The sequence below is a fragment of the Cryptomeria japonica genome, chromosome 3, assembly GCF_030272615.1.
Source record: "Cryptomeria japonica chromosome 3, Sugi_1.0, whole genome shotgun sequence".
In the NCBI taxonomy this organism is placed as follows: Eukaryota; Viridiplantae; Streptophyta; class Pinopsida; order Cupressales; family Cupressaceae; genus Cryptomeria; species Cryptomeria japonica.
The window spans coordinates 395,530,731-395,544,187 of record NC_081407.1 but is presented as its reverse complement, the minus strand read 5'-3'; the positions used below and the strand labels follow the sequence as shown (position 1 = coordinate 395,544,187).

General features: G+C 31.3%; 1 protein-coding gene across 1 annotated transcript; it reads right to left on the bottom strand.

Moving 5' to 3' along the window:
* Positions 1 to 1,302: 1,302 nt before the first annotated feature.
* Positions 1,303 to 3,379, bottom strand: LOC131874637 (uncharacterized). Its single transcript, XM_059218357.1, has 2 exons — positions 1,642 to 3,379; positions 1,303 to 1,543 (listed from the first exon to the last, which is right to left on the bottom strand). Exon 1 carries the CDS (start codon positions 3,147 to 3,149, stop codon positions 1,779 to 1,781), a length of 1,371 nt encoding a protein of 456 aa, XP_059074340.1. The 5' UTR covers positions 3,150 to 3,379; the 3' UTR covers positions 1,303 to 1,543; positions 1,642 to 1,778.
* Positions 3,380 to 13,457: the final 10,078 nt, after the last annotated feature.

Below are 13,457 nucleotides of genomic sequence, written 5' to 3'. Positions count from 1 at the left end.
TAGTTCTTTTTATTTTTTATTTATCTTCACATTAGATTGTTTTTACTTCTTCGAGAGAAAAAATTAGAGACATGAACCACATATTCCTTACAAACTTTTCACAATGATAAGAAAACCATACTCCAAATTTTGAACACACTAGCTAAATCAAGAGAAGTTTTAAATAAAAAGTGAACACTAAAGCCACGTCCTCACAAAAGAAAACAGCTCTTTGATTCACAAGTTTATAGCATAACATAAATAGAACAAATTAATAAGTTCTAAGTTGTCTGATCTTCCTGTCTAAAGAACATTTTGTATTCATATCAGTATTTTGGGTTAGCATGTTACTGGGCCCGTGAAAGAGAAGTTTGGCAACATCCTATTATGGTGAATGGAGTTACTGAATGCTCAATGTTCTAAACAGAATCTCAAAGTGTTCCTACTGACAATTTTTTTTTTTTGTGGGGGTGGGGGTGTCGCTGTTGAGGAATAAAATAATGGTCATTTTGAGTATTATTTCTGTGCGCTTTGATCAAGCAACAATGTTTGAGAAATCCTGTGTTTAGCTCTATTTTGATAGTATAATCAAATAGCCTATTATTTGAAAAAAGATGCATGAATATCATAAATTAGCTACATGTTTGGGGTGCTTAGTGAAGGATCTGTATGGTATAACTTGGATTTTATGATAGATCAGAATTTTGTGTGTTGAACTCATATGGTGTTACTTTTTCTGAGAGACTTAGTTAGGCTGCAACGATTAAGTGGTCCTTAGGTGGAACCCTTCTTTATTACCAATTGCTTAGATAAGTTTACTGTTTTTAGTTCCAGTCTCAGAGTAACTTTTGCCATCTTAACCCACAACAAAAAAAAAATTCTGTACCAATCACTCAGCTACAACTCCATGTGAATCCTATAAGTATTAAGACTTCTAGACTGGTAAAAAAAATGGACAGGGATAAAATCTGAGTAATTTCTATTGCTTCAATAAAATTCTAATTCGAAGCAACATTTGCAGTCTCAAATATTAGGACCTCCCATATCGACTATATAGTCAAACTATGCAGAAGTAAGAAACTTGTTACTTGTTAGCAATCATCACCCTATCAACTGGATGAACCACTGCGAAACCCTAAATCCATTCTTGCCTGCAGCCTAAGCTCCTTCAGAAAACTATCTTTTTCAGAGCTCAAAATCTACACTCTGGGAAATATAGCATAGCAGCCTTTCTTAGAGGTGATCAGATGAATGAGGGAATTTCACTTCAGAAAGAAAGAAAAGCAAGCCTCTTATATGATAAAAATTACTAATCACACCAGCGAATCAAAGGTTTCAGTGCATCTTGCATCTCATAAATGATTTCATTAAACTGACTGAACATCTCGCAAAAATGCTTTCAAGGAGAAAGAGCTGTCAAAAAATGCTTTCACATAGTGCAGTGTTTGAAAAAACTTTGTGCAAAATCATAACAAAAAAAGAAGGATATACCTAGTCTCGTTTAAGCTGTTAAGGTTTCAGAAAATTGCTGGGATAGGGTTTGCCTTCTATTACATAGCATTCACTGCTTCAAGGACAAAGAACGGTCCAAAAAAGCTTTCACATAGTGCAGTATTTTGATTAACTTTGTGCAAAATTCACAACAAAAAAAGAAGGGTTTACCTAGTCCCGTTTAAGCTGTTGAGATTTCAGAAAATTGGCACAGTAGGGTTCGCCCTCTAAAACATAGCATTCATTGCTCGCCCTTCTGATATGATGATTAGTAATGGTATTCTGAGTCTTGAGGTACTTGTAAGATACTAGTACCAAATCCTATTTATTTTGTCCAATTGTCTTTTGATCATCATATTGCGTTCGATCTGCTTTAGGTTTTCAGCTTGCAATTTTGATTTCTCTTGATTGGCTTGTTGCCTTTTCGCCACAGCCTCCTCTTTCTCTTGTGCCAACACCATTATCTCCCTCTCCAGAGCAATCTTTTCTGCTACCCATTTGGATTCGTCAGCTTCCAGAAAAACCCTTTGACTCAACAACTGGGAGATCTCAGCCTTAACCGCTGTGAGCTTTGAATCTGTGATCAGCTGTCCCTGCTCTAACAGAGCATTGGAAAACTTATCAGCTTGAAATTCCGAAGATTCGTCATGAGTAGGGTGCCCTTTTGCTGCCAACCCCAGGTGCATGCCAGAGTCTTCAGGGGAGTTATTTCTGGCAGAAGGTCGAAACGAAGATTTTTCTTGTCCCCTAAGAAAAGATCTGAACTGCATCCTAGGAAGCCCAATTGTCGTTCGCGATCTCTTCGTCACAATGGCTCCATCCAACACTAGTGATCTTTTGCTTAACTCTCTCTGCTTGAGAGAATTTTTTGAAGACGATTGCAGATGCCCACATTTTTTGATATAATCTAAAATGTCTGAAATTCCTTGTCTGATCATCTTATTTTCTTCTGCAGTTTTGGGAATTTTCCTTCCACAGAGAATGAATGCATTGATGTAGGGTTCTCCATCTGATATAGCCTTGGAAGGCATGGAAGAGTTGTTAAAGGCCTCGAGTGCCAGAGCCTGAAGGATTGTTGGGTAGTTAAAACGACCCCCGCCATTTTTCTGGATACGCCCAATTTGATGCAGAATTCTCCCCTTAATGAAGTTACACCAGTTAAATTGAACGCCCTTGGATAGCTCAATTGCAGTTTGGACATTTATAAATGGAAGGACTCTCTCCTGTTTTATGCCCAAAAGCCAAAAAACTAAAAACTTTGCGGCAAATTGAATTGCAGGATCCCTTATAAGATCAAATTGTAATCCACTTACAGTTGCTCCGTCTTGAGAATTTGTAAGACTCGTTTTCAATGCAATTCGGTCGTGAGGAGAATAATGTGCAACACTAACATCCTTACCAGAGCTCGGCAGTGCAGTAATTCGCTGAATATTTTTCTCTGTGATCTCAAGTACATGCTTCCCAATAGCCAACTTACCATCTTCCATACACTCTATAATTGTCCCGCATAGAAAACATTCAGCTCTGTAGACAACAGCACCTAAAAATGGCACAATCCCTGCTCTTTGAAAAGCAGACCGCTGATCTTCATTCAAATTCCTTTCCCATTCTTTCTGGAGAATATCAACACTTACTTCTGTGATTCGAAGCGACATTGGAGTAGATTTTCGATGATCCATTTTTTGAAAAATGGTTTAAGTCCTCAAGATTATCCAAGATTACACAAATGAATAATTGCCTTTTCAAATTGAGGCACCCTGGACTGTACTGTACTGCATTACCTCAAAGTGTGAATACTCTTCTTGCCAGCTGAACCACCTCAAACTAACTTAGAAACATCACATCATCTCAAACCCTTTCTCGATACCCTAAAAATACTTCTAAAGTACAGGTATTATCCACTGTTGGTGACACCCTTCATGATAAGGGCTTTTCTTTAGGGTAATTAGCTGTATTAAGACTTCAAATTGTAAATTTTTGATTGAGGGCTTATACAAATTTAAATGATTTCAAATATTGTAAATTTTTAATTGAGGGTTTATACAAATTTAAATGACTTCAAATTGTAAATTTTTTATTGAGGGTTTATACAAATTTAAATGACTTCAAATTGTAAATTTTAAATGATTTCAAATATTGTAAATTTTTAATTGAGGGTTTATACAAATTTAAATGACTTCAAATTGTAAATTTTTAATTGAGGGTTTATACAAATTTAAATGACTTCAAATTGTAAATTTTTTTGATTGAGGGTTTATACAAATTTAAATTAGTCTAGCAATTTAATATGGATGCATGAGTCATAGGCTAAATCTATCCGTCTAAGAGTCAAGGATTGAGGGATCTTTTTTCTAAAGTTGTTAGGCACATTCCTTTCCTCATTCCTTCAAGATTTAATTTTTAGTAGGAAATGTCTATGAATTAAAGTGTCTTGTCACTGGCTCCTGGCTCTTTGATGTCTGCATAGATAATTCCTTCTTGGTGGGCTCATTTGGAACCATTCAACTTTACCAAGAGGCCAAGGCTCAATAACTAAATTACAATTTTATTTTTGTTTAATAGAGGAATCAAATATCAGAAGGGATTTGTGAAGTGAAGTATTAATACACAACACTAATGTTATTCCACATGAGTCTTCTTTCGGATCCATATAGGACAAATTCAAGGGAATTGAACTTGCAACAATTGTCTGTGTTTTCACATTGTTACGTCATATGAAACGTCCTTAATAAAAACTATAAGTATTGAATTTGACATGTTTGTGACACTTAAATGCATGAAAATTATTAAAAAAAAAATTATTGTTAATTTTTAAATTTATATTATTTTATCTTCAATTCCACCTCTCAACTCTCACTCAATCAATCAATTTTGTCTAACTCCGTTATGCAATTAGTTAACTTCATAATTATCTCAACTAATTCATCTTATCGAAATAATATTTTTAATTTTGAGGGATTGAAAGTGTCCCTACATAATAACAAATATAAAATAATAATAATAATAATGTAGTCTTAATAGATATTTTTCTTTGGGCAATAGTTTAATAGAACAATAATAATATAATTGTTTTTAAGTGGAATAATGAACAAATATGATATCTTTGTATACTTTACTTATATTCATGTAAAAATAGATATATTAGTTTATACTTTACTTTGAGATCTAAACAATTTGTCAACTCTATAGAGGGTCAAATATGTGGCTCTAGGTTACATTCTCATGATGTTGTATAAGTATGCTAGAATACTAAAATCCTATGTCGTGGTATTGAAGGTGATTTCTATTTGTTTATACTTTGCCTTCAAATAAAAATATTTTGTCAATTATATAGAGGGTTGAATTTGTAGCTCTAGGTATTTTTGCGCATACAAATTTGTTCAATTGTTGGAACTCTAACCTTTATTCTTTAATTTGCTTGATTCACTAATAGTGTGATTGCTAAGAGCTAGTGGTGTTTATAAACACTTGGGAAGATTGTTGAATCACAAGGCTCATTCTTCTTGGTCAACTTTCTTAATAGATACAATTTTGTGAATGAAAAATCCTCCAATATAAAAAACATGAATATGCTTTAGAATTATGCAATGTGAAATTATATTTTATAAAGTGTTCTAATCAAAGTGCTCATAACATGTTCTTCCTTAAACATGTATTACATGAATATGCTCTAGAATGATGCAATATAAAATTATAAAGTGCACCAATCAAAGTGCTCATAACATGCTCTTCCTTAAACATGAATTATTTTCAATAATTTATAGATATGAGAGGATGATTAAATAAATGCGCATTGCATGAAAAATATGGATAGGAGTCAACCAAAAGTTGAATTTAAATTCTGAATTTCTTAGGGTTAGTCTTACAACACAAGATTAAAATATGATATGAAAACAATAATATCTAGATAGCAATAAATATTTAGATATAAAAAATTATATAAATATAATAAATATTAGTTATGTGAAAAAAGTATAAATATAAATAAGACACACTAAATATAAAAATTATTATTCAAAATAAATAAAGACATAAAAAATAAATTTAATTTTACATTAAAAATTGTTGTTTATCAATATATATTTATATCAAATTATATTATAAAAATAAATGAAAAACCATATAAAAATTTATACCGTTTCAAATGTACTTTTTTTTATAAAGTTGTCTAATGGATATAATTTTGTCTAATTTTTTTCATACATTTGTGTAATACATGAGATCATTCAGTAGGTCCTTTAGAAAATGATGTTGTTTGTGGAATGATTATTAAAAAGAAAATTTATCTTTTTTTTCATACATTTGAAAAACACATGAGATCAATTAGAAAACCATTTAGTAAATGATATTATTTATTCAACAAAGGTCTCAACATTCAAACAAAACCTTTAAACTGGGAAGACAATCAAGCTTAATTACCAATACAATAAAACAAAACCTTTAAACTGCGAAGATAATCAAGCTCCATTACCAAATAGGCTTATGTTTTGTTTGCAATAAGGAGAGAATGAGAGAGGGGGATATAGGGATATAAAGAGAGATAGAGTTAGGAGATCAAGATAGAGATCAAGATGGATATGAATATGGAGAATAATAGGGATATGGAGATGAGAGGAAGAAATGAGAGAGAGGAGAGAGGAGTAGATAGAGATAGAAGAGATAAATATATATAGAGGCAAGGAGAGAATGAGTGATGGATAGAAAGATAAAGATAGAGGTAAGAGATGATATACAAAGGTAGAGAGAGGAAGAGACATAGGGGTGGAAAGAGATTGAGAGATAATTATATAGAGGTAGTGGGATAAATTGAAGAATAAATATGAAGAGAGAAAGATAGAGAGACAAAGAGATACAAATATCAAGGTCGATATAGAGAGGGAGACGTGTGTAGAGATAAAGAAGGTGAGATGAAGGTAGAGGTAGAGAGAGAGAGAGGGGGGGGGGTGGGTGGGGGGGAGAGGTAGATAGGGGATAGGGAGGGAGAGATAGAAAGGGTATAAAGAGAGGGAAGGAGAGAAAGTGAGAGATATATGTAGAGGATGGAGAGAAGAGGGAGGAGAGAGAAAGATTGGTAGAGGAGGAAAAGAGAGAGGGGAGAGAGGGGGGGATACATATAGATAGGTCAATTTATAATAAGGGAAAAGGAGAGGGATATATATTAATTTTTTTCGTTTATTTCTAAAATTTTGCTAAATACAACTATCAATTTGTGTTAATCCAAAATGACATTTTTAAATGCTAGATTTTAATAACTTCTCATTTCAAAATGACATTGTCTAATGTTAGATATTATTATCTGAACTCGTTATCTTATAAAATGTTGAGATTGAATCACATGCAAGTACATATAATTAATTAAAAATAGTATTAATTTTTTTATTCTAAAATTTAGCCAATAAATAATGCTTATTAAGTCAATAAATAATTAATTAACAGTAGTATTAATTTATTTCATTTATTTCTAAAATTTTGTTAAATGCAACTATCAATTTGTGTTCATCCAAAATGACATTTTGAAATGTTAAATATTATTAACTTCTCATTATCTTATAAAATGTTGAGATTGAATCATATGCTTTCATATATTGCATCTTATATTTATTTATTTATTTCCATTGTAGAAACATATGAGAACAAAAAATTATAAGATAATTTAACTTTGAAAATTATATATTGACCTCCACTTATTTAACTTGTACACATGTCTATTCTCTAAATGATATAATTATTTATTTTCTATATATATTCTTTTATCTTGATTAACAACTAAGATACTAAAACCTTATTTTCTAACTTCTCCCTTACATAATTACATTGAATACTTCAAAATTATTATTATCTAAATTTATACCTATCAATGTTGTATGCTAATTAAACACACCCCTATTACATATATTATTCAAATAACTTTAGAATTAATATTAATAAAATAATAATTAAACATCACTATTTTATATTTATATGAAAAATAATCTAAACCTCTTATTCTTAAATAATATTAATTATTTTCCATGTTTATTATGTTATATTTAACAAATCAAAGCACTTAATCTTTCAACCATCATAATTATAAAGTTTTTCATTTATACTCACACATACTAAATGAATAAAATAATTAGCTTAAAGCACATGGGTTAAGCAAATATGATAAAGAGAACCATTATTTTTATATCTCCCTCTTCCCACGTCAAAACCTTATCTACTCCTTTACTTACAATACTAAATTTTTAGAGTTCTATTTTTTTTAATGACATTTAATCTCTTTTGTCAAGTGTCTTTTTGAAATTGTGTTGGAAGACTTGAATGCAATCACATAAGTAAAGGTCCAAGCAAAAGATAAGCTTCAATGTCCTACATGTACAATGTGGAAGCATTCTCAAGGAATGACTCTTTGATTTAATAAATCTAATCTAACTAGAATAAGAATGAAAATGTCAATCATAATATATAATAATTTTAAAAAGGCCTACAAATCTTAATTTTTCCACTCCTTGAGCTCTCTTTCATCCACGTTGTATGACCTAAAATGTTGATGCTAAATTTTTTACACACAATAGAATCCAGAAGCATTTGAATAGATGGTATATAATGATTTTTTATGTCTTTTTTTTCCTAAAATTTAAAACTATTTAGAATTATTTTATTATATTTGTACTATTTACTTTAAAGTTTAAGAATCATTTAATTATATTAGAAAATTGTGTTTTTTATTTTACTCTAAAATTTAGATTACTAACTCTTAATAGTAATCTATGAATATTTTCAAAGTTTTTTTTTTAATTTTTCTCTAAAATTTAGATTATTTAACTCTTAATATAATTAATCTATTATTTTTTTCACAAGTTTTCCTTTACTTAAAGATTATTTTGTTTTACTGTATTTTTTATTTTATTTTTGTTTAAATGTTTATGCCAAAATGCCTATACTTACTCCTAATATTAATATGTAAAATAATTTTCAATTTTTTTAGTTTATTTCAAATTTATTATATTTTATTTTAAAATATAAAATTGTAAAAAGTTATTTTCTAATATTTATATTATTTACTTTAAATTGTATTTAGTTTGATGAATTGTGACAAAATGCATATACTCACACATAATATTAATGTAAGATTTTTTTTTAAATTGGTGGTTTAATAATTATTTTATTTTACTCTAAAACTTAAAATTGTTGTCCAAGGGGTTGAGCTTAACTGGTTCTCATTGTGGAGACCCAAGTTCAATTTCCAATAGGGACATCTAAAGTGGAATTCTAAGCTATGACTCTTGGCCAATTACCTATTAAAAAAATTTTAAAAAAACTTAAAATTATTTAAGAATTATTTTATTATATTTATATTATTTACCTATAATTTTTTTATTGCAAGATTTTTTGTTTTACTTCAACAATATTATTTACTTTTAACTTTTTAATTCATGAATATTTTGTTTTATTCTAACATTTAGATTTGTTTTTTTTCTCAATGTTTATGACAAAATGTTTACTATTAATGTAAGAATTTAAAAAAATATATATTAATTTTAAGATTATTTTATTATATGTATACCATTTATTTTAAATTTTATTAAATTTACTAAAAATTTGTTTATTTTATTTTTTAAAGATCATATCCAAAATTATTTTATATATTTTATATATTTATATTATTTTCTTTAAATTTTTAAGACTTGTTGAAAAATTTACTTCAACAATAATATTTACTTTTTACTTTTTATTTCAAGAATATTTTGTTTTATTCTAACATTTAGAATTTATTTTTTTCAATGTTTATGACAAAATGCTTACTATTAATGTAAGAATTAAAAAAAAAAAAAAATAATTTTAAGATTATTTTATTATATTTATATCATTTATTTTAAATTTTATTGAATTTACTAAAAAATATTGTTTATTTTATTTTTTAAAAATCATATCCAAAATTATTTAATATTATTTATATATTTATATTATTTTCTTTATATTTTTTAGACTTGTTGAAAAATTTACATCTTAAAAAGTTTAATCTACCAAATATGTAAGCCATTTATGTCTTTGATATAGTCTACAATTGCATGATTATCTATTATTACAAGGTATAAATGCCCGTCGCTATTAATGGCAGATAGCATAATTTAATGATTTTTAAATTTTAGATAGAATAATAGGTTCAATGAGTTTTACTGAACATAAATAGCACCCATTTCTGTCTAATTCTGTAAGGAGAAATATTAATTGGATGGCTTAGGCATTCAAAATCAACATTAAATTTTTTTATTAATTGGGTAAAAATCCTATGAAAGCGTTGCATTCAATGCATTTAAGACCGGGCAAATATCCTAATTACGTGACGTGGCAAAGAGCAAAAGAGAAGCGGTGGGAAGGTGAATTCCAAGTGGACATCGTGACTTGCAAAATTTCCCGTAACTGCCGAAAAGTCTCAGGCAATGGTGGAGCCCAGGCGAGTTACACAATACGCGGAATCTGTCTTTTCATTTCGTAACTCTTTTAATTTCTTTCTCGAAATCGGCATGACAGTCGACTCTTCAGGAAAATAAAGATGACGCACAAACGAGTGGATGGCAGAAACGGAAAGTGCAACGAACCGGTAAACGATCTACGGTGTTCTACGATCTCTCAACAAATATAGATCGTCAGATTCAAAAAGTTAGCCAATCCATTTGATATAAGAGACGTAATCGATGGCTGAAAATGATCCTTAAGCTTGCAAGATGATTGAAATCATCTTCACCGTGCATTTTTCTCCTCAATCGTCCACTGCTTAAAAATGTATCACATATAGTACATAGATACATTTAGTACATAGTGTTTTATGCGACTTTAATTCATAAATGATGGTTGTTCAAAATGGGACGTGTCTATTCTGGTTCCAAAATGACAGTACGGATTGACTAACACGCGCACGTTTTACACTGTCGATTTTACAATTAATGGCTGCGATTGATTAACCTATCACTAACATGATGTACGAAAGGTCCATTTTGAAACCAGAATAGACACAGCTTTCAAAATGCCCTTCAGTATACGATTTTCTTTGAAACAGTGAAAACTAAATCATATCAAATTAGCTATCGTAAATCTGTTAGAATTGTCCGCAACTTGTACTGGTCTTCTCGATCACTGTAAAAAAGTTCTTGAATTGATTTATACCAAAAAAATAAAATAAAATAAGCTCTATTCGGGGGGCAAATTATGCACCTGATCAAGCTAATAAAAACCAGAGTCAAATGAAAAATGAGCAAATCTAAAGCATACGCCGAAAGCCGAACATATTAATTTGTAAATCTTAAATTCACGATTATTGCATTTCACCATCGCCCTAGACATTTTCCATTTAACCACTATCAATAATTTCATTTAAAAAATTTGTTTTACAAATTCGGTGTGGAATAAGTCCACATACATAAAGTTTTAATTAAACAGTTAATACTTTTTATATTTTGAACTTTTAAAACTTAGCTTTTTATTTATCTTAATATGCATACATATATAACGTATAAAAAGTAATTAACTACATATTTAATATTTTAAATATTTTCAAAAAAAAAATTTGATTGATAAAAGGCATAGCTTGATTAATATATCGATTGAAAAGAAAGTTTACAACATTAAATCCCAGATTTCCAAAAAAGCCCAAAGGGCTTAAAGACTGAAACTATGTCCCTGAATATGCACATAAAAGGAAAACCACCTCCAAAGGCCCCCAAAAAATTTATGGGCTCGGAGTGGATATAGAGTTTTACTTACATACACTTATCCTTATCAAACCTCGTAAAGCATTCAAAATTTTTAAAAGTTTGATGCTACGTAAATGAAAGCATAGCAGAACTTTTATGAAAAGTTTTTATTAGCAGAGAATATAAAAAAACCAACTAAGGGCTCTGAGACGACCTCAAAAAGGAAATAACCCCAATTAAACACCTATCTAGTTAAGATTCCTCTTCTAGCATTGATGGAGGCATTGGAGCTCGGCCTCTTCCAGAACCTCTACGCGGAGGACGACCCCTTCCACAGGCAGAAGCGCGACCAGAACCTCTACTACCACCTCGCCTACTCTGTACTGCTTGGGGGTCCTCTGCTTCTATTTTAGGAGGCAAGACACCATTAAGTTTGGCAAATTCTAAAAATTCTTCTTCCCTGCCCAAATCTTCCAAATTATCCCCCAGAAAATGCCATTTTAGGAATCTAAGGCCCATGCTTGCAAAGGTTATGTGCTTTTGAAAGTCCTTGCCAATAAGGTCAAGCTGAAATGGGTATAATTTGATCATCTCACCCGGGATGTTGAAGAGAAGTCTCTCGCTCAATCGAGGAGCCCCAGAATCATGTCACACCTTGTTAAGAACCTCTTGCAGTTCGAGCAAGATGTCATATTAGGAAATAGTCTTTTAGTGAGGGTCCAGACTGCTTGTTTGTCAAGCTTTAGGTCCATGAGGGAGGCGACAAACCGAGATGAGATGTTGGTGTTGTCTCAGAGGTATTCTTCCCTGCTAATATGCCAACTGCCAAGATGACTGTTGGCTCGGGGAATATGAGGAGCCTCTTCAGCCTTAGGTCCGTGAAATTCCTGAAGGAGACTTGACGGGTAGAGGCCAAGAGAGAGATGGGAGTGTCCGCACCAAAACATGAGATTGGTCTAGGGTAGACACTCATAATAAATCCAAATGGCTCCTCACCAGACATAGCTTCGAGAATCTGTAGTTGCTTGATCTTCTATGAATGTGATTGCAGAGATAAACTAGTTGATAATCTTGTTGCAGAGGAAGCTGAATAAAAGCTAGAAGGCACTTTCTTCGACATGCATTAATGAGAAATGCCTTGCAATGAATTCGCTTGCAAAGGTGGCGAAGGATATCTATCTAAAATCATTGCAAATCTCCTGGCTAAAGAGTTAATCTCTATCCAACGGACAATGCATGCCTCATACTTAGAATGACGACAGACCGTAGGCTATCTTTTCGGGAGGGGAGTGGGAGAATTCGTTGATAGAAAGGCCAAGATTAGGTGATGTCAGAGATGACGTGTCAGATTCAATTCTTAAAGTTGGTAGAAAAGTTTGAATTCAAAGAATTAGCAGTTTCACCAAACTTTGACGTAAGAGTTAATGCCCAAGGAATAGAAACAAAAAACCATTGTTGGGCAAGATAGATTAACTCTCTGAAGGTTGACCTTGGGAACTTCTGCCCTGCTCTCACCGGAGCAATGGAAGGTCATCTGCTACAAATTTAAAAATAAAGTCTCCCTCTGATAGTCTCTTTAGCGAATAATGAAAATACTCTATAGGTTAGCCCTGGCGATTGCCATCCTGCTCCCACCAATGAAAAGAAATGTCTTTTGCTGTAGATTTTGAGAAAGCATCTTCCTTTGTATTCGCTTCTCTGTAGATATGTTTAACCTCATATTGCTCTAATATAGCCAAATTATCAATTATGCTATCTAGAATTGTCTGTAGCCACTAGTTTGGGGTTTTCTTCAATTTAATTGCATTGATTGCTATCTCTGAATCTCCCTGTATTATGATGTTTCTCAACCCATGATTGAGGCAATCTAGTAGGCCTAAAAGCAAAGCTTTGAATTCTTCTATATTATTAGTATCCGGTGGCACTGGCTTGGCCATTTTTTCAATAATTGACCTTGAATAATCTCTAACCATATATCCTATACTTGAAGGACCTGGGTTACCTTTGGAGGCTCCATCAAAGTTTAGTTTGAACCAAATCTGCTTAGGAGGGGACCATATAGCTTCCTTTCAAGCATTAGGTTTTTGCCCAAATGAAGGAGGAATCTTGATTCCTTGCTAGTTATTTCGTATACTACCATCTCAAGAAGAAAAGATTTTGGAAGAATCTATTGAGAAAGCTAGTTTGCAATTTATTGTCTCAACAATTGAGGTTTCAATTGAGGTTAAAACTGATTCAAATCTCTTTGCTTTATTGTCAAAAAGTCTTCAATTCCTTTCTTTCCAAATTTCCCAAACAAGGCAGGAAGGA